The sequence below is a fragment of the Arachis hypogaea genome, chromosome 3 (assembly GCF_003086295.3).
Source record: "Arachis hypogaea cultivar Tifrunner chromosome 3, arahy.Tifrunner.gnm2.J5K5, whole genome shotgun sequence".
NCBI classification, from domain to species: Eukaryota; Viridiplantae; Streptophyta; class Magnoliopsida; order Fabales; family Fabaceae; genus Arachis; species Arachis hypogaea.
In genome coordinates this window covers 120,656,110-120,677,518 of record NC_092038.1, presented here as the reverse complement: position 1 = coordinate 120,677,518, position 21,409 = coordinate 120,656,110, and the positions used below count along the sequence as shown (strand labels likewise).

Sequence of the window (21,409 nt, the reverse complement as noted above, 5' to 3'; positions counted from 1 at the left end):
CATTAAGTACTCCAATGATCGTAAGATCTTTGGATGTGAAAAAGGATCAATTCCGTCCTAAAAAAGAGAATGAAGATATCATTGGTCCTGAAGTACCATATCTTAGTGGCATTGGAGCGCTAACGTATCTTGCTAATAATACGCGACCTGGCATATCATTCGTGGTGAATTTACTAGCAAGATATAGTTCTTCTCCAACCAGAAGACATTGGAGTGGAATCAAACAAATCTTTCGATATCTTCATGGAACAGTTGATATGGGATTGTTTTATCCCTATGGATCCAAGTCACAATTAGTTGGCTATGCAGATACTGGATACTTGTCTGATCCACATAAAGGGAGATCTCAAACAGGATACATGTTTACATATGGTGGAACAGCTATATCATGGAGGTCCACGAAACAGACGATTGCTGCAACATCCTCTAATCATACCGAAATACTGGCGATTCATGAAGCTAGTCACGAATGTTTTTGGCTGAGGAGTCTGATTCAATATATTCTGTCATCATGTGGACTGATTGATCATAAGATAGCTCCAACTGTTCTGTTTGAAGATAATACAGCATGCATTGCTCAACTTAAGGGTGGATACATCAAAGGTGATAGAACGAAGCATATTTCTCCCAAATTCTTCTTCACTCATGATCTTCAAAATCAAGGGACAATTGATATTCAACAGATCCGCTCAAGTGACAATCTGGCAGATTTATTCACAAAATCACTCCCAAAATCCTCATTTGAAAGATTGGTACATGAGATTCGGATGTGCCGATTTCGAGACAAATGATGTCGACAAGAGGGGAGACTGTACTCTTTTTCCCTTGGTCAAGTTTTTTTTCTCATTGGGTTTTTCTTGACAAGGTTTTTAATGAGGCAGTCCCCATTACAAAGGATTTTGTACTCTTTTCCCTTCACTAAAGTTTTTCCCATTGGGTTTTCTTTAGTAAGGTTTTAACGAGGCATAATCCTAAATGGACATCCAAAAGGGAGTGCTGTGATAAAATTACTTACATGGATGCCCATTTATGATGGGCGGTTCATATTTTTCAAGGAAGAGTACATTTAATAAGCTTTTGAAGAAGCTATCCTATGTACATCTTTAAATAGAAGATTAAACCTATGAAAATAACACACAGCAATAACAAATATTTCTACCCCTCTCTTCTTTTATATATTTTAATATTATAAAGTCTATTTTTTTTCTCTCTCTGGGTATTAGTATATAAATATTAATATATATAATATTAATACATTTTTATTAGTGTGAGATATTGATGTGATGAATATTATTATTAAAATTATCTATTTACATATTTTATTTTATTTATTTTACAACAAGTTAATATTATTTTGTCAGCTAAAATATTATTCAAACAATTAGTATGATAGATAGATCATAATTTTAAAATTGAAGAACATATTTAAGCATCTGATGTATTTTAGTTTTATGATAGTTACAAGTGGCCATATTCTAATCGAAACGAACGAAACCAAATAAGATATAACTCATTATTAAAGGACTCAGGCCGTACTATAGGTCAAAATGTGATAATCCAAGGCAAATAGAGGAGTAGGAGTGGCAACACTATCCGAACCTGCGGGTATCTATCCCGTTTCTATCTGTTCGAGACGGGTAATTACCCGCACTCGCACCGGAGCAGATTTTAGCGGGACAGATTCTTGGGCGGGACGGGGTCTTAGGCGGGGCGGGGCTGGGTCGGGTTTAGGTTAAACCCGCCCCGGTATATATAATAGATATATAAATATATGTATTTTTAATATATAATATATGTAATATATATAAAATAATTAATAATATTGTATTATATTTAAATTTTTATTTTAATTTATATTATGAATATAAATAATGGTTATATAATTTTTAAAATTTTATTTTATTTTTTGGATTTAATAATTATTAGGGCGGATAGAAGCGGGACAGATACCCATAAAGATGGTTAGAGTTTAACATTTTACTACCCGCAGGTAGAAGTGGGGCGGATAAAGCAAAAATCCGCCCCTACCCGCCCACCCCTACAGAGGAGAAAAGAACAAATTCAGACAACCAGAGACCACAATGGCACAATCTAGAGGAAAAAGATCCATGCAAAAATGCTGCAAATGTCAATAATCCTAAATTGAAATAGAATTCTTTATTTTCATTTCATCCTTTAAGTGAAGAACTCTTTTGAGTGACCAAAAACATACAACCAAACCTTGTTGCAATTCTTCGATAAATGCCAAAGTTCCTGTGTAAATCCTAATTCTTCAAATTCATCAACAGTTTCGTTCCTGCATATTGCCATTTTCAAATCATGAAAGGCAACGAATAAAAGAAAACACAGCCAAATAACACATGTTAGACAGTTTTACAGAATATAGACATGGAAATCATGATATTTGAATCTTAATTCCTTTGTAGTACCAAACATATTTTTTTTTTCCAGAGGCTCAAACTGTCAGGTAGAGTTAGAATAATTCAGATTCCAAAATCATATCCTAATCGCAGGAACAAAAAGAAACCAGTTCAGTTCATCCCCAAAACTCAATCCCAATGGTTCCTGATTCAACAACAGAAAGTCAGAAACAATTCCAAGAAGAAGAAGAAGAAAAAGAGAGAAAAAAATTTGAAGAGCGAGCCCATGATAGAATTTTTGGTAGTTGAGACCATAAACGAAAAGAAAAGATGATGGTATGGAAGCCCAATAGGCGGGTATCAGGTCGATGGCTGAAAAGAGGTCAGGGTCCGAAAAAAATTGATGCATCTACCAAGCAATAAAGTAGCGGTGCTAATGTTCATGTAAAGCGGAAGCATAACGTCCGTGAAATCTAGGCCCAATTATTTTATTTATATTTAGCCCATTAATTTATATTTACACGGTTGACCAAAATTAAAAGATAAAAAATAAAATTAATAAATACCACGCGCCATCTAGTGCGCATCTTACAGCTATGCGCATCTTAGCAGCTTTCAAGTTATTCACGTATTTTTGTGACAATTTTAATGTTCAAACAATCAAACTTCAAATTTAACTAGCACGTCACCTGCGTCGTCTTTCACACTCTGCAAAAAGCAACAACGACCACCACAGCCCCACCGCAACCACCGCCACTCCCCTCTTCTAAAACACTATCTTTTCCATTAAGCTGCCGAAAGACACAGATCATCCTCTGCTACCTCCTCCGATCCGATTCCACGGTGCTTCACACTCAGCAGAATCAAAATTCACATTCTCGTCGCTGCTTTGGAATCTTCCTTACCTCCATTTCCAAGTTTAAGTTCTGTTGCAAGAAGAGTTCCCTGGTTGCTTCATCTCTAGCTTCTGTTTTTGTTGCTCTTGGTCTTCTCCACAAGAAGCGACTTGCCGCTCTGTAGTTGCATGATTGGGCATAAGAAGTTCTGATCAGTTTCTTGGTACTCGGGTTCTGTGATAGGCACCTGAGGTAGACAACTGGTGAGAGCTGTATCCTCGTTTTATGTAGGATTAGGGTTTTGGGCGAAGGTTTAAGCGGATTTAAGGGTTTATATGGGAAGGGTAGAAGTAGAACTAGCATGCTTTTGTTGTTTTGAATCCGATCCAATTGAAATTAGGGTTTCCCTTTTATGACAGTAAATTGAGAATGGTGAGGCTACTCGGGTTCATTCGTGGTTTTGATGAGCCCAGGGAAATCACGTCGAGGTCGAACATCACCGGTGAGTCAAGTGAAAACGGCTGGCTCATCAGGTTCTTTGACTCGGATTTCTTCTGTGAGTGGATTGCTGTTAGCTACTTGTACAAGCATGATCACGCCGGGGTGCGTGATTATCTCTGTAATAGAATGTATACTCTTCCCTTGCAGGGGATTGAGAGTTATTTGTTCCAAGTATGTTACATGATGATACACAAGCCCAGCCCCTCCTTGGATAAGTTTGTCATAGATGTGTGCGCCAAGTCGCTTAAGATTGCTTTGAAGGTGCATTGGTTCTTGTTGGCCGAGCTTGAGGATTCTGATGACAATGAAGGGATTAGTAGGGTTATGGAGAAGTGCCAGATTGCAGCCACCTTGATGGGCGAGTGGCCTCCCTTGATTCGCCCTCAAACCGAGACTCCGAGTTCTGGAGGCAAGTTGAATAGGTTACTGTCTTCGAAATCCCGCTTTTTGTCTCTGACATCCTCCCCGCCGTCACAGAAGTCTTTATCGTTCTCACCTCCTTCGGGGAACATTGTGCAAGAGGATGGCAATCCTTTATCTCCTGATGAGAACAAGATATTTAAGAAGCTTATTCCAAGTCCAAAGTTTAGAGATGCTTTGCGTTTTAGGAAGTCAGTGGATAAAGACAATAATGATTCTGAAAAGGATGGGTTTTTCAAGAGACTTCTAAAAGATAGCAAAGGTGAGGACGAGCTAGGCCAGAAAATACGAGATGCATTTTCCTTTCGGAAGTCATCTGAAAAAGATGACGAAGACTCTGAAAAGGATAATTTTTTTAAAAGGTTATTAAGCAGTAGGGATAGTAAGGGTGACGAAGAAGACTCTGAAAAGGATGGTTTCCTTCGAAGACTATTGAGGGATAGAGGCGAGGATGAGGATTTGACCTCAAGTTCTGAGGGATTTTTTAAGAGATTGTTTCGTGATAGCAAGAATGATTCTGAGGATGGAAGTCACACTAAAACAATTGAAGATGCAGAGAAAGAGGGGCTTTTCCGAAAGTTTTTCCGGGAGAAATCTGAAGATAGAAAGGAGGGGAGTGATAGAAATGACGGAGTTGCTAATTCTGAAGAGAAATGTGTCAAACCTGTGGAAGAAGATGAAAAAGAAGGGTTTATCAGGAAGTTTTTCAAGGATAAATTTGAGGACAAGAAAGATACAAACGATAAAACTGAAGAGGGCACTGCCAATGGTGAGGAAGAAGAGCTTTTCGAGTTTTCCTTGTTCAAAAGACTGTTTCGGGTGCACCCAGAAGATGCTAAACGTAGTCCCGCCAATGAAAATGGCAATAAAGGTGGCTTGTTTGAGAGTAGTCCAGGTACAGAGAATTTTTTTCGCAAATTATTTAAAGATCGTGACAGATCAATAGAAGATTCAGAGTTATTGGGATCAAAGAAGCAGAAAGAGGTTTGTTGAATAGTTGTTTATAAATTATCACTTGGTTTAGTTCCAGACATATTTCATTATTATGTCTCATTTTGGGGTTATCATATTACTTTGGCAGAAGCATCCTGGATCACCAAAGCAACAAAATGAAAAATCAACCACAAAGCCCCCACTACCATTTAGTGCATCTCAGTTTCGCAAAGGAGCTTACCATGATTCGCTGGAGTTTGTGCAATCATTATGTGAGACATCATATGGCTTAGTGGATGTATTTCCAATTGAAGATCGAAAAAGTGCTCTGCGTGAGGTTTTTTTCTTACATTTTTATTCAATGCCTTCTAGTTTCTTCATCTAATTTTTATAGAGATTCAAATATGTTTGTATTCTAGATATGTCCTTGATCCTTTTCCATTTCAATGTTTCTGACACATTTTTTGTTATTATGTTCTAGTCACTTGTAGAGATCAATTTACATGTAACAGATGCTCAGAACAATGGAGGTAATCCTTAACTACATGTGTTATATATCTGAAGTTCACCTCATGCTTTGGATTTTTCTATTTGTAGTTGTTTCCAGTCGAAGTTCAAATTTATTTCCAAGACGTGGCAATTAAGTTACATTGCTTCCCTTTGCTTACTATATATGTATATCTCAACTATCTTCTTACATCTATATGAATCTTGCTTGTCATATGTTCCTAGGAGTATGTTTTCCGTTGGGAAAGGGCATGTATCGTGTGCTGCATATACCTGAAGATGAAGCTGTTCTCTTGAATTCTAGAGAGAAGGCACCTTACCTAATCTGTGTTGAAGTTTTGAGATGTGAAATTCCAAGGTATTACTTGTACTTGGATAATACTATTCAGCATTGTAAAAATTAATAAATAGTAAAGTAAATTGAAAAGCATATTTTTATATATTCCTCTCTCTCTCTCAATTATTTGCTGTAGCAATTCCAAGGAGGCATCTAGCTCCCAGAAACTTTCCCAAGGTGGAATTCCTTTGGCAAATGGAGATGCTCTATTGCACAAGCCACCCCCTTGGGCTTATCCATTACGGACAGCACAAGAAGCATATCGAAATAGCAACGATAGGATGTCAAGATCTACTGCTCAAGCAATTGATCAGGCAATGACCCATGTACCCGAGGCAAAAAATAAATTTGTTAGTGTGAATCTTTCTGTGGAGAAACAATTGCCTCGACAGACAGAGAAGACTGAATTGGCTAAACTACCTGGAAGTAGTCGAAATATTGCTTCAATTCACAGAAAGGGTGTACAGGGAAAAGCAGGACATGACAGTGATTTGGAATGGGTACGAGTAGTCTTGACAGCTGATCCTGGGGTTAGATTGGAAGATATTGAGGATCAAGCACAACCTCGGAGGAAGGAACATCGCCGTGTTCCAAGTACAATTGCAATAGAGGAAGTAAAGGTGAGCTTTTATGTTGTTTCTAGAGTTATTAGTGCCACCATTTACAATACTTTTGTCTAAGCACCTACCAAGAGCCTTGATTTGGTGTCAGAATTGGCAAAGGTGAATTGTGTTGCCATATATGATTAGTTGTTATGTTTGCGCAGCCTATAATGAAAGAAACCAATGGTTGGCAAAGCCACCTTAATATTTTTTTTTTTAATCATAATTATGAGAAAATGTTATGGTATCAACATTTGAATCTTTGGCAGGCTGCGGCAGCAAAAGGTGAAGCACCTCTTGGACTCCCTTTGAGAAGTTCTGGTCAAGATTCATCTGATGCACAACCAAGTGTAAGACATTGTTGTTAAGGTTTTGTTTTAATTATTTGACATTAGCAACATGTAGTTGTCATATATGACTTGATTCATCCTAACAGGCTAATGGAATTATTCCCAAAGCTAGTGACGCCTTATCTGGTGAACTTTGGGAGGTGAAGAAAGAGAGAATACGCAAAGCTTCCGAAAATGGGAAGTTACCTGGTTGGGATCTGCGATCTGTAAGTGCATTTTTCAACCAAAGTAATTTGCTTCATATGTACACATGAACTCAATCATAAGTACCAACTGTAAAATATTTATGTATAACATAAAAATGATGTACAACCTATGATTATGTAAAGTGTGGTTGTTTTTTTGTTCTAGATTTCTTCACTTTTTCAGTTTGGAATATGTGCTTTATATTACCAATCGTTTGTGCATTACAGTACAATTTTTGCATTTCCCATAGGTTATTGTAAAGAGTGGTGATGATTGTAGACAGGAACATCTGGCTGTTCAACTTATTTCTCACTTCTATGGTAGGTGATCTCTCAGATCTTTCCTACACCCCTACCCCTCCTTCATGTTTATAGTTTAATTTTCTTGTTCCATTTTGTTCCTATATTGCAATCTTCCAATTTTGGTAAATCCATTTCTCAATTGATGTTCAAATTGTGAGCATTTCCCAAACTGCACCTCAAAGTAATAAATAATAAGGAAAGAGAAAATATCAAGATATTTAAACAGCAAAGTTCCTGACCAAGGCATTTTTTCATTTTCTTTCCCTTTAGTTAGTTACCTACCATTTTTAGGCTGGAGGAAGATTTATTGGTATTTGAAACACCAGAACAGGTTTTTACTCTGTTCTAGCAAACAAACAACCTTTCGACAACCATACCATAGAAAAGACTTACATCTTGATTTCCTTTTTCAAGGCTTAGTTGTTAGCTTATTAGTTATTGCAATGCTTTTGTTTGATTCATATAGTTGACTTCCTTTAGTGAACAAGACTTCTGTTGTTGACTTTGTCAAAAGTCAAAACAGGTCAGTGTAAACTCGTGTAAGCTCCTCTTATACAATAAATGATATCAGTTTGTAGATATCAGCTGAAGTTCCATTGTAGTAACTTAACACCCTCTAACTTGGTGATAATTGCTTGAGATGAGATCTTATTTTTAGCTCATTCTCATTAAGTTTGAACTAAGATGCTGAGTCTTGTCTGGGTATGTTCATAACATGTTGCTTAATAAATTGATGGATTTTGTTGCCAGATATTTTCCAAGAAGCTGGACTACCTCTTTGGTTGCGCCCTTATGAAGTTTTATGTACTTCTTCGTATACGGCTCTGATTGAAACGATTCCAGATACGGTATTTCTCAGCTTACACCACTTTAAATCTGTTGAAATGTATTAACTTTTTGTCTTCATTATTAAAAGAATTTGTGCTTTTTTAGGCTTCTCTACATTCAATCAAAAGTAGACATCCCAACATCTCAAGTTTGCGTGAATTCTTCAATGCCAAGTATCAAGAAAATTCTCCAAGTTTCAAACTTGCCCAGGTAATTTACAGATGCAATTACAATAATGTTGCTGTTGACAGAAATTGTCTATCTTATGATTTTTAATGCCTTCTTAACTTCTTAATTAGGTTTCATTACTATGTATCATGTTTTGTTTTGTATGTCCCTTTTGCTCTCTCATTTTGTAACACTAAATTCACATTTTCTTGGAAAGGTTGATGTTTTTGTTTCGAGAAAAGAGCTGAACTGGAACCAATTGTTTTGGTTGGTTATTTAGCAGTACTCCTATCCTTCCTCCCTTGATGTATTTTAACTAAACTACATGAAAAAGTTGCCTCGTTGCACAATCAAGTAAAGGAAAATGGACCATGATTAAAATTATCACTTAAGTTCTTGTAAATTTGTAATCCTTGGCATAAACTGTTTCTTCGTCATTTTATTGATTCTAACTTGTTTGATGCACCTTGTTGTGTTAAAAATAGAGATGATTCCCTTTCCTTTTTTACCTTGATAGTATATTTGTTTGTTTCAGAGGAACTTTGTCGAGAGTATGGCTGGGTATTCCCTTGTGTGCTACCTATTACAGGTTTGAAGCCCCTTGGTGACTGGTCCTTGTCTTATTTCAATGAGAGTTTTAGCAATATTTTGCAGTTTATTGTTATCAAAATTGTATTCTTTCTATTTCTCATTTATGCGCTTTTTCCTATTCAGGTGAAGGATAGGCATAATGGAAACCTTTTATTGGATGAAGAAGGTCACATCATACATATTGATTTTGGCTTCATGCTTTCCAACTCACCTGGTGGTGTTAATTTTGAAAGTGCACCTTTCAAGTTAACCCGAGAGCTTCTTGAGGTAAACTTAAAATATATCTATTTCATTGGGTATTAGATTCTATAACATTGTTCACAAATTCACAATAATATAATTGTGCTAGGTTATGGATTCTGATGCTGAAGGTGTTCCAAGCGAGTTCTTTGATTACTTCAAGGTGCTAATGAAACTAATCTTTTGAGAAACTTCAAATTGCATATGCTATTCTTAGCTCTAAATTTGTCTGCTTGCTTTGTCATGTTACCCAGGTTTTATGCATTCAAGGGTTCCTTACTTGCCGCAAGCATGCTGAGCGAATTATTCTTCTTGTCGAGATGTTGCAGGTAATATAAATGTTAGCTTCATTCAGTAATACTCCCAATTCATATTGGGTTTGTACTTCTTTCATTCTTAAAAAATTCCGCTTATGTTGGAATCAGGATTCAGGCTTTCCATGCTTTAAAGGTGGTGCAAGAACAATACAGAATTTACGAAAGCGATTTCATCTGAGTTTAACAGAAGAGGTTCCAATAATAACATTTCTTTCATAATTACAGTGTTTTGGATGTGATTTTAACCTTTTTTTCCCTTCTGGCAGCAATGTGTCTCCTTGGTGCTTTCACTTATTAGCAGTAGTCTGGATGCGTGGAGGACACGGCAGTATGATTATTACCAGAAAGTTTTGAATGGAATATTGTGAGATAATAGGTTAATAATGATCACTTGCTTGTTCCATTTTTAACCAAGCTTGCACAGCTGGTGTGTCAATTGATTCTCAGTGGAGACACTTTTGAGGTTTTTGACAGAGCGAAGGATAATAGGTAGTGGCATGCAGCAACCTCTTTTCTCCTGATAGGAGGAAGATTCTAAGAACCAAAATAAGTTAACAGTACACCAGGCCAAATTTGCTGAATCATGGGTCTTTTATATTATCTTTTCTTTCATTACATCTTCATGTGCATGAAGCTGCTACTTGGAGAAAGAAGCTGCATGAGCCTCCTAGGCGTTTGGATAGTACACAGTGTACAGATATTTTTGGGGAATAGAACGGATTCACGTTGGATGTTGAGACTGCTACGTGGTGCAATTACGGATTCATGCAGAGTCAGATGCAGGGCCAGCACACTCTTCTGCATGACCCTTTCATGGAAGAAATCGTGGGCAGGTCTACGGTGTTGGGCAACTACTCTGTTATTTTTGGTAATGATCTTAGCTGTTCAACGCATCTGTCGTCCCAGATTTGATTCTTCAATACTTCACACCCGAAAGTTGTAATTGAAATTTGTTAATGATGTTGCTGCATTGTTTGCAATATTTAATTTTAAAATGGAAACTAAATTGGTGAAATATATGTAAATGATATTATAATGTGATATACATTAATATGGTTTTCATGCAAATTGCCAGGGATTTGTATTTGCATTGTCTGTCTGTCCTATTCCCCCTTCTCTCTCTTTCTAACTCGGGCTAACACCAACACTACTGATAAATGTGGAATTGGGAACTCATACATCCACCTATCTCTCTTATGTAAAAAAAAAATTAAAATTAAAATTAAAAAAACTTACTTGCCCAGTTCTTCCATGTTACTCATTTTCTCCTCTTCTTCAATGACATTATATATATACCAAAACCAAACTACTCACAAGCATGGTGCCTTTAATGTAAGCAGCAAAGAATAAATACAAATTTAACCTTCATGTTTTGCCCACTTCCATGCACAAGATATTGGATGCTTTTGAGAAAAAAAAAATGCTTTTGAGAAAAAAAAAAAGTCTTGAACCATGGGTCGTAATAACATTGGCAGTGATGGTACTTGGTAGTAAGAGTATAGTATGGTTTAATTATATGGGTTAAGTTCAACCGGTGAACTTGACAAATCCGGTGGGATTTTAGATGAAAAGAGGTGTAAATAAAAAATGCTTCAACTAGAAAGTTGACAAATAAGTCTAAGCCAAATCGTTTAACCAGGCAAGGATTAAAACATTAAATAAACATATAGTCTAATTATTGGTAATTTCTTTCAAACTCATGCTAATTTTGTGGGTAAGTTACCCTTACTTATGTGTCATTATCACAACCATCGATTAAGAAAAATTTTTAAAGGTTCATTAATTGATGTACTGTAAAAGTCAAAACTCATAATAAATATATAGCATGAATATACTACATTGTAATGTATGAGTAGTTGTTATATAATAATACTGTATAATGTATTGAAAAAAATTTACAATTAAAATTTTTACACTCTAAATTGACTCAACACAAAAAACCCTCTTTTTGTTCCTCAAGTTCAACATGCATTTCTGAGAAAAAGAAGGCACATAGCCATTAGTGACCAAACCCTCATTTTTTGGCCTTCGTTCTATACTCTCCAACACGTTATTCAACCCCAGGACCTAGGCACACAACCACTAATCCAACCCTCTTCATTTTCTATTCTTCACTTCAACCACAGGTTCATTCTATTATCTGTGGTTGCAGGAGCCATCACTGGAACTCTGTTTCCATCGGCTGGGCTCTGGCGTCGACTTAGGTGACGCCGAAGGATGACCTCTGTGTGCTTGCATGTTGTGAATTTTGTGAACCTAGTAGGTTTACATCTGATCGCGAACAAGCTGTTGCAGGTGGAAGGGATTTACCATCCACATTTATCAGTCGGCCACGTATCACGTGCGGGTGTTTAATTAAGATTGTCTCCCTCCAGAAGTTCGATTCTTTACTCATTGGATTTCAAGCTTCGGTTGTTATCAAAGTATCTCCATTTCAAATTTTTTTAATAGTGGAGGTTAGTTTAATTTTAATGGAAGTCTCTGTCTTTTAAACATTGCTCTGTTTATGGTGTTGGGTTTAGGTTCTGGAATTAGGATTTTAATTCACATTTGCCAGTTGTATGCTGTGGCTAGGTTTGGGGCATTAAAATTAAAACGTTATACTGGACTCTTAAACAGTTGGCTTAGGTTAAGTAGCCTTGGTTCCGGTGACTGTAGTTTTTTTTAAGGAGTTTAAGTTAGCTTTATGTAGTTGCTGCCATTGGTTCTGTTTATTCACATTTTGATTCACCAACTTGAATTTTGGTAGGGGTAAAATTATGTCAAGAAACGAGGATGATGTGAAGAATGATTCTGATAATAATTTGGGTGATGATTTCGATTATCAACCGAATGCAGAAGATGATGCTGAAGACGACGATGTGGATTCGCCGGATTCTACTAGCAAGAGTGAAGAAGTTTGTGGTGTAAAAAGAATAGCGAATTTAATGGTGAAGGATATTTAGAACCTGGAGTTTAGGACAGAGGATGAGGCTTTCCAATTTTATAACGCTTATTCTTGTTGGCATGGATTTGTAATGAGGAAGGACGACGTGGTTAGTGATAATCAAGGTAGAATCATTAGCAGGTAACTTGTTTGCAACAAAGAGGGTTGGAGGAATATGAGGTATCTTGATCTGGATGATAGATCAAGGGAGGCAAGGTCACTAACGCGAACCAAGTGTCCAGCTCGGCTTAGGGTAAAGCTTGACTACGGCTACGGTAGATGGAAGGTATCATGTTTTGTGGAATCTTACAACCACGATCTGACGCCACCCCAATTTGCACATCTGGTTTCGCCCAATCGTCGTCTCACTGTCACTGATAAAGTCCAAGTGAAAAATCTTCATAATTTTGGTGTCAAGACCTGCTATATTATGGGATATATTGCGTTCTAGAAGGGTGGATATCGTCATGCTGGCTTCACACGCAAAGATTTGTACAACCACATTGATCGTTATCGTCGGTCAAAAGTTAAAAATGGGGATGCCAATGTGGCAATAAACTATTTGATTGAGAAGTCAAACAACGATCCGCTGTTCTTTGAAAAGTATATGTTCACTAGTGACGAAAGGCTCAAACATATTTTTTGGGCAGATGGGCAGTCAATTATCGACTATCACTGCTTTGGAGATATTGTTGCCTTTGATTCAACCTACAGGAAGAATAAATACAATAAGCCTTTGGTCATTTTCTCCGGATGCAATCATCACGGGTAGACTGTTATCTTCAGCTCCGGCCTACTATCCGACGAAACCACAGAGACGTATAAGTGGTTGTTGGAAACCTTTGTTGAAGTGATGGGTGAGAAAAGTCCTAAAGCAGTAATAACTGACGGAGACCTTGCCATGCGAGATGCAATCAAGAATGTTCTTCCTGATGCGACCCATCGGTTATGCGGATGGCATCTGCAAAGAAATGCATGTGAAACTATAAAGAATCCTAATTTGCTGCGGGATTTTAAGGGTCTTATATACGACAACAACGACCACAGAGACTTTGATCGGAGATGGGAAGCCATTTTGGATAAGCACAACCTTGTTGGGAGTACCTGGATAGAAAAGACGTACGAAACTCGTGCGATATGGTCCCATTGTTTCCTCTGGGATAAGTTTTTCGGTTACATAAGGACGACATCACAGTGCGAAGGTATAAATTCTCTCATAAGATTTTATATTAATCGCAAGAACACCCTCATTGACTTCATGCATAACCTGGATAGGGCCTTAAAGAAGTATAGAAACAACGAATTAATAGCTGACTTTAAGTCTCAGTGCTTAGAGCCAGTGATGATTACCTCGTTGGAGGTATATGAAAGATCTGCATCATGTTATTTCACGCGAAATATTTTCAAGGAAATTTGTAATGAGATTCAAAGGGCAGGGGCTTTGAATATCAAGGTACTAAGCACAACCTTAGACAAGGTAGAGTTCAGTGTGACTGCTCTCGGAGACCTGGCCAAAGATCGACGGGTGGAAGTCGATAGAGGTAAGAATCTGTTCTTGTGCTCGTGCAAGCTGTTTGAATCACGTGGTATTCCCTATAGTCATGTCTTATGTGCCATGAAGTTCGAAAACATACTTGAGTTTCCAGATTCGTTGATCTACAAAAGGTGGACAAAGAATGCAAAGAACGAATTTATTAGCACAGAAATGCCTGTGAACGATGACGTCGAAAGGGTCTTAAAGTTTCGAGTTGGTGCATTGGCATCGAATTGCAATAAGCTATGTGATATTGCTTGCAAGGATCTTACAAAATTTGATGAAGTCCAGTTTGAACTTGTCAATTTAGTTATTCGCCTGTAGTCACGCAAACAAGGCAAGTCAACTCCTAATGTTAACGTGGAAGGCATCAATGATCCCTTTGTTGTCAAAAGCAAAGGAGCCCCTTCCAAGAGGTCTTCTTGGAGGAAGAAGAGAGCATGCTCTAATTGCCACAAGTACAATCATTACTACAAGCGCTGTCCAGATCTGATGCAGCATAGTGTGGAAGGTAACCCTCGCGATCGATCAGACGGCAATGCATTAGCCAAGAACTCAGGTTTTAGTCCAGAAAGGTTTGCTAATTCTTCGAGGTCGTTCTCAGTTAAGTTCGAACACCATTCAGAACCTAAGACCAAGGTACGATTTGTTTATTCTAACTACGCTCCTGCTGTGAAAATCTTCTTCGGTGGGTGTCCCTTTAAAAATCATTAAACTATGTGAATGTTCCTCTGTTTGTGCAGCCTTTTAAAAAGGGTGGAACAAGGAAGTTTACGGCGACAGGTATGAGGAACCGGAAGGGTAAATACAACACTTTTGATGATGTAATTTTTTTGAATGTAAACTAATTTCCGTGTCATGAACTGGGTAAATTAATGAAGATCTTGTTCTTCTTGTTTAAAAAAATTTATAAAATAGCGGAGCCTCCATGAAAGCAATGAATCCATTGACATCGCGTCCATGAATGGATTTTTCAACAGAAATCTCTACTCGTTAACACAGGTGCGATGCATAAAACTCCTCTTAACCACTTTGCGATGAATGACCATTATGCTTTTATGCATGATTATGGTTTCTGATTGGGGATTATGATGTCATAACCAGGTGAAGGAGTCACAGCAGGACAAGGGACATTCATTCATAAACTATGAATGCGTTAATGATGTCATGGATGAAAAATGTGACACACCACATGTGCATATTGATGTCCGAGATCTGTTACCATCCTCAATGCCTTGTGGCAACAAACAAGGATCGTACATGGCATTGTTCGTGTCGATGCATAGGACACTTTGACTAATTGGAAGAATAGTCTTCTGAATTTAGTGCAATGCAAATATTTGGTTCCATAAGCATGATTTATCCTGATTTATTGACCGCAATGTATTTGCCATTGCTTGGTATTAAGGAGTTTCAATTTGTTGTTATTTACGTTAACTGTGAATATGTCCATTAGGATGATAATTATGTTGAATAATATGTATGTGTTTTGCTTACATTGCTGTATTCTAGTTGCAGTTAATTGTGGTTGAATTTTGAGTAAGGAGTTGCTACATTGTTATTATGCAATACAGTTGATCAATTATAGTTGTGTTAATTGATTTTTTTCCCTACTTAGTCCATTAGGATGATAATTATGTTCAATAATATGTATGTATTTTGCTTACATTGCTGTATTTTAGTTGCAGTTAATTGTGATTGCATTTGGGGTAAGGATTTCCTACCATTGTGATTATACAATATAGTTGATAAATTAAAGTTGCATTAACGGATTTCTTTCCCTACTTAGTGCATTTGATTTACCAACCAAATTATTAGATTGAATAGGTCATAGTCTCCAAGGTTGAATTGTTCATCGATGGTTGTAAATCTCTTTTGTTACTTTCAGGTTGTGAATCTGTTTTGTTATTATGGATTTCCTATATTCATCGGAAATTTTTTTAGGAGAAATGGCGCCCTGTGTATGAAAGTAGTTTCAAATATAGCGAGTTTTTCTTGTACCATTTTAAGAGATTCATTATGTTTCATAAATCTGTTATATATAAAGCAAAAAACGTAAACATAAACACATTTATATTTGAGCATATGATAGTTTCGATTATTAGGAATAATAACATTTTGAAGATGTTAATCTTAGATATTGACAGAATTTAACATTAGGAACAATAAAAGTTTGAAACCCTACAGACATTTCTTTAACATTAGCGTATCTTTCTCTGTTTATAGCTATTTGACTACAGCATGACTTTAATAGGCAGGATTTTGCTTCCTGAGATTTCTGCCTGAACGTTTCCATAATGTTTTCATCTGACATCCGTAACATTGTAAACTATTATTAACTAATATTAAAAATTAATAAACAATGACTATAACAAAAGTATATGTGAAGACAGTTCAAGAAAGCAAAGACTGCAACATTATAATTACTTGATTCATGCAGCCATTTGAACATGCAACTCACCGATGTAGTCACCCAAAACCCACGATCGCCTCTTGCAAAAAAAAAATTAAAGCTGTGATCAATTTATATTAAGCATAAGAATCTCATTAAGCAGTTATAGAAGCATCAGATATAGTGCATTTACAAGGACAGTACAACAACAACCTAGTGTTATAATTTATATTAAGCATATGAAGGTCATTACGGAATTATAGAAGCAACATATATAGTTAATTCACGGGGACACTACGATAACAAGCTTGTGTTATTAATTGTTTCGGGTCGGTTTTGCCTACTTCATTCTTTCTTATTGTAATGTCTTAAATAGAAAATTGGAAAGGGCTATCAAAACCGATGGGCTTGGAAGTTCCATCGGGGATGAAATTAATGTATGGGATGGAAGGAATGTAAAATGTAGCAAGAAAGAAGATGATAGTACGTGGTTGAATGCACTCTGAAACTGACTTGTTGAGTTATTCAAATAAAAGCAAGTGTACTTTGTGATTCTTAAATACAAAGGAGAAGCTAGATTTAAGTTCGTGGTGATCCGTTTGAGTGCCTCGGAGATTGAATACTCAAGTTTGAGAAGTTTCCATAATGCTCACCCCTATATGAATAAGAAAATTATTTCCCACATGGTCATGATCGTCACCATGGAAATTGGTCAAACTCGAATATTCAATCTCCGATTCACTCGAACGCCTCACTAAGATCCTAAACCTAGATTCTCCTTCATATTCAAAAACCACGAAATACCCAAGCTTTAATTCCAATAACTACACAACTCTGCACCAGCATTCACACAACCAAAGACTACCATCTTCCTCCTTCCCCATGTTACATTTATCCCATAGAAGACGATTGAAAATTCATTTGTCTAACAATTTTTTTATCGATTTTGAAAACCCAACAATTATTCATTTGGATATGAACTATACACATAAAATTTATCTATTCCGATACTAACCGATTGTAGACATACAGAATGCGTACCTCCATCTCCGGCTCCTCCTCATGCATGTAGTTGAGAATGTGTTAGAATAATTTCTAATATGACATTCTGTGTTAATTAATATTAAGCTATTAGCAATATAACAAAATCAGTTGCTAGTTTGTAATTTGTAACGAAGGTCATAGACAACCGTTAAATCCGATATCATTGGAACTACCAACCGGAAATAAAATAAAAGGAAAATAGAGCATGAAAGAAGATATCAGTGTTTGGCTGAATGAAGGTTGGCACAGAATTGATGAGTTGCTAGGACTAAAGCATGGATATTTTGTGGTTTTTAAGGGTAACAGTTAATCCAAATTCAAATTCATGGTGATTCGTTCGAGTACCTCAGAGATCGATTATTCAAGTTTGAGAAATTTTTATAACGATCGCCACCGTCTGAATCGGAAAATCATTTTCCACATGGCAGTGATCGTTATGGAAAGTTCTCAAACTCGAATAATCGACCTCTGAGTCACCCTAATAGATCACAACGAATTTAAACTAGGATTTACCGTAACACGTACATACCACAAAATACACAAACTTTAATCCCTGTAACTCGAGAACTCTATACCAAACCTTCATTCAACTAAATGCTAACCTCTTCTTTCTTACTCTCTTTTGCGTTTATTTCATTTTCACTTGGTAATTCCGACGAATTCGAATTTCAGAGTATAAAACAAAACCCCTTTTATTCAGTTTTCTCCGGACAAAATTTGAACAGCTTATTTTCTAACGGCATACACAAAGCTAAGTACAATAGTACGTACCGATTCATCAAGAGTGGACAGAAGGAAAATAACTCCGGACACTAATTACAGATAGCTAATTCATCTAACCTGAAGCAAGGAAGATGGTCATTTAGCATCATTTTTTATTGCTCCAGTCATCCGTACAATCGAACATCAGCATGTACCAAAAGAACATACGTAGAAACACGATTATAGTCAGAATTCGACCCTCCAACAAACAAGTTCATCAACAAAGTTAATACATCAAACTGTAGAATAACTGAATCTTAAGCTTACATGTGTTCCGGTATGGGTATATGGGGTCTTCATACATCCTTCATGCAGCGCATAGGTTTTTGACCATCATCGTCACTATTGTTCGCATGTACCTCATCCATTAGTGTTTCTAGATAGACAGTGGCCTGAACTTTGACCTAAGTAACCAACCTGGTTGCACAAACAATGAAGCAAAAATAACATCGACAGAAATTCACAATCAATGAAGCAAAGAAATCATATATTCACATACCCAAAAAAAAAGGATCCACAAAATTGCTACTAATCCTGTTGCATTTGGGTATTAGAATTTTCATCAATTTCCTTTCCCAGTGGCCGCAACCTACTTCGTGGTGTTACCCATGTTTCGACCACTGTCCATCTGATTTAAAATAAAAAAAACAAGCGAGAAACAGGCGTTTCCTTATAATCAATAATGTAAAAAGTCAGTCATCTTAATCCAAGAGAAAACGAATGAGAACTTACGATAAAGAGATGCATTTGAACGCCCATGCAGAGTGGTCCAATGATATCTTAGACAATTCAGACAGACTATCATAGAATATATCCAAGATGGTCCATTCTGAAAGCATGTCAGAAGGACACTTTTTGGTCAGTTGCTTATATCTCTCCCAAGCTTCATAGAGGGATTCACCTTTTTTCTGTCTGAAGGTTTGAACATCCACTCTAAGCTGACTCAGCTTTTGAGGAGGAAAGAACTTGGCTAAGAAAGTCATGACCAACTTATCTCAAGAGTTCAGCTATCTTTAGGTTGAGAGTCCAACCATACTCTAGCTCTGTCTCTTACAGCAAAGGGAAAAGCATAAGCCTGTAGACATCGGGATCAACCCCATTTGTCTTAACAGTATCACAGATCTGCAAGAATTCAGTTAACAACTGAAAAGGATCTTCTGATGGAAGTCCATAAAACTTACAATTCTATTGCATCAGAGAAACTAATTGAGGCTTTAGCTCAAAATTGTTTGCTCCAATGGCAGCAATTGAGATGCTTCTTCCATGTAAGTTGGAATTTGGTGCAGTAAAGTCACCAAGCATCTTCCTTGCATTGTTGTTGGGTTCGGCCATCTCTACTTCTTTTTCGAAAATTCTAATAAAGTCCTCTTTAGAGTGTTGTGTTTTAGCTTCTCTTAGCTTCCTCTTCAGAGTCCTTTCAGGTTTCGGATCAGCTTCAACAAGAATGTCCTTGTCCTTACTCCTGCTCATATGAAAAAGAAGAGAACAGAAAAGAAGAGAAATCCTCTATGTCACAGTATAGAGATTTCTTTATGTGAGTAGAAGAAGAAAAGAATAGGAGAAGAAAAATTCGAACACAGAGAGAGAAGAGAAGAGGGTTCGAATTATGAGTAGAATAGAAATATTAGTAGATAAATAAATAAATAGAAGGAGATGAGAGGGAGAGAATTTCGAAAATCGTTTTTGAAAAATGGTTAGTGATTTTTGAAAATTAAGAAAAGAAATAAAATTAAAATTAAAATTTGAAATAATTAGTTAATTAAAAAGAATTTTGAAAAGAGTGAGGAAATTTCGAAAATTAGAGAGAGAAAAGTAGTTAGATGGTTTTGAAAAAGATAAGAAATAGTAAAACAAACAAAAAATCAATTAGTTAGTCGAGAAAGATTTGAAAATCAATTTGAAAAGATAAGAAGTTAGAAAAGATTTTGAAATTGATTTTTGAAAAAGATATGATTGAAATTTATTTTGAAAAAGATTTGAAAAAGAATTTTTAAAAAGATTTGATTTTGAAAATTAAAATTGATTACTTGACTAACAAGAAACTAAAAGATATGATTCTAGAATTTAAAGATTGAATCTTTCTTAACAAGAAAGTAACAAACTTCAAATTTTTGAATCAATCACATTAATTGTTAGTAAAGTTTTCGAAAATTATGAAATAAAATTAAGAAAAAGATTTTGAAAATCAATTTTAAAAATTTTTGAAAATAATAAAAAATGAAAAATGTTTGATTTTCGAAAAAGATTTTGAAAAGATTGGATTTTTGAAATTAAATCTTGACTTGACTAACAAGAAACAACTTATTTTAAAATTTTTTGACTAAGTCAACCCAAAGATTTCGAAATTTATGAGGAAAATAAGAAAAGGATAATTTTTTTTTGAATTTATAATGATGAGAGAGAAAAACACAAATATGACCCAAAACATGAAAATTTTGGATCAAAACCAATGATGCATGCAAGAACGTTATGAATGTCAAGATGAACACCAAGAACACTTTGAAGATCATGATGAACATCAAGAACTTATTTTTGAAAAATTTTCAAGAAAAGAAAAACATGCAAGACACCAAACTTAGAGATTTTTCATGTTTAGACTCTATGGATTAAAGAATGCATATGAAAAACAACAAAAGACACAAAACAAGAAAATATGAGGATCAAATAAGAAGACTTACCAAGAACAACTTGAAGATCATGAAGAATGAAATGCATAAATTTTTTGAAAATTTTTTTAGAAAATTAAAAATATGCAATTGACACCAAACTTAAAATTTGACTCAAGACTCAAACAAGAAACACAAAATATTTTTGGTTTTTATGATTTTATTTTTTTTTCGGATTTTTTCAAAAATTACCTTTTGGAAAAACGAAAACAAAGAAAAATTTTGAAATATTTTTGAAAACTTTTTGAAAATAAAATAAAGGTTGAAACAAGAAGAAAATTACCTAATCTGAGCAACAAGATGAACCGTCAGTTGTCCAAACTCGAACAATCCCCGGCAACAGTGCCAAAAACTTGGTGCACGAAATTGTGATCTCATTGGCGCCAACAACTTGGTACGCACAATTGTAATATCACTCTTCTTCATAACTTCACACAACTAACCAGCAAGTGCACTGGGTCGTCCAAGTAATAAACATTACGTGAGTAAGGGTCGATCTCACGGAGATTGTCGGCTTGAAGCAAGCTATGGTCACCTTGTAAATCTCAGTCAGGCAGATTAAAATGGTTATGGAGTTTTGATAATTAAAATATAAGTAAAACGCAAA

General features: G+C 36.0%; 2 protein-coding genes across 2 annotated transcripts; both read left to right on the top strand.

Moving 5' to 3' along the window:
• The first annotated feature begins 2,950 nt into the window (after window positions 1–2,950).
• On the top strand, window positions 2,951–10,546 carry LOC112791123 (phosphatidylinositol 4-kinase beta 1). The gene is made up of 16 exons (XM_025833842.3): window positions 2,951–5,101; window positions 5,199–5,387; window positions 5,532–5,580; window positions 5,783–5,915; window positions 6,031–6,514; window positions 6,766–6,846; window positions 6,933–7,052; window positions 7,283–7,352; window positions 8,085–8,182; window positions 8,268–8,372; window positions 8,866–8,919; window positions 9,045–9,188; window positions 9,271–9,324; window positions 9,416–9,490; window positions 9,587–9,670; window positions 9,745–10,546. The coding sequence occupies exons 1-16, from the start codon at window positions 3,626–3,628 to the stop codon at window positions 9,844–9,846; spliced, it is 3,318 nt and encodes a 1,105-aa protein (XP_025689627.1). The 5' UTR covers window positions 2,951–3,625; the 3' UTR covers window positions 9,847–10,546.
• Window positions 10,547–13,257: 2,711 nt separating this feature from the next.
• On the top strand, window positions 13,258–14,262 carry LOC112780708 (protein FAR1-RELATED SEQUENCE 5-like). Its single transcript, XM_025824523.1, has one exon. The coding sequence runs from the start codon at window positions 13,258–13,260 to the stop codon at window positions 14,260–14,262; it is 1,005 nt and encodes a 334-aa protein (XP_025680308.1).
• Window positions 14,263–21,409: the final 7,147 nt, after the last annotated feature.

Bases quoted from the DNA above. Each gene is read 5' to 3' on its own strand.
- LOC112780708 (XM_025824523.1), top strand. From the start codon at position 13,258: ATGGGTGAGAAAAGTCCTAAAGCAGTAATAACTGACGGAGACCTTGCC.
- LOC112791123 (XM_025833842.3), top strand. From the start codon at position 3,626: ATGGTGAGGCTACTCGGGTTCATTCGTGGTTTTGATGAGCCCAGGGAA. The intron at 5,916-6,030 runs GTATTACTTGTA...TATTTGCTGTAG, and splicing joins TTGAGATGTGAAATTCCAAG to CAATTCCAAGGAGGCATCTA. The intron at 9,671-9,744 runs GTTCCAATAATA...CCCTTCTGGCAG, and splicing joins ATCTGAGTTTAACAGAAGAG to CAATGTGTCTCCTTGGTGCT.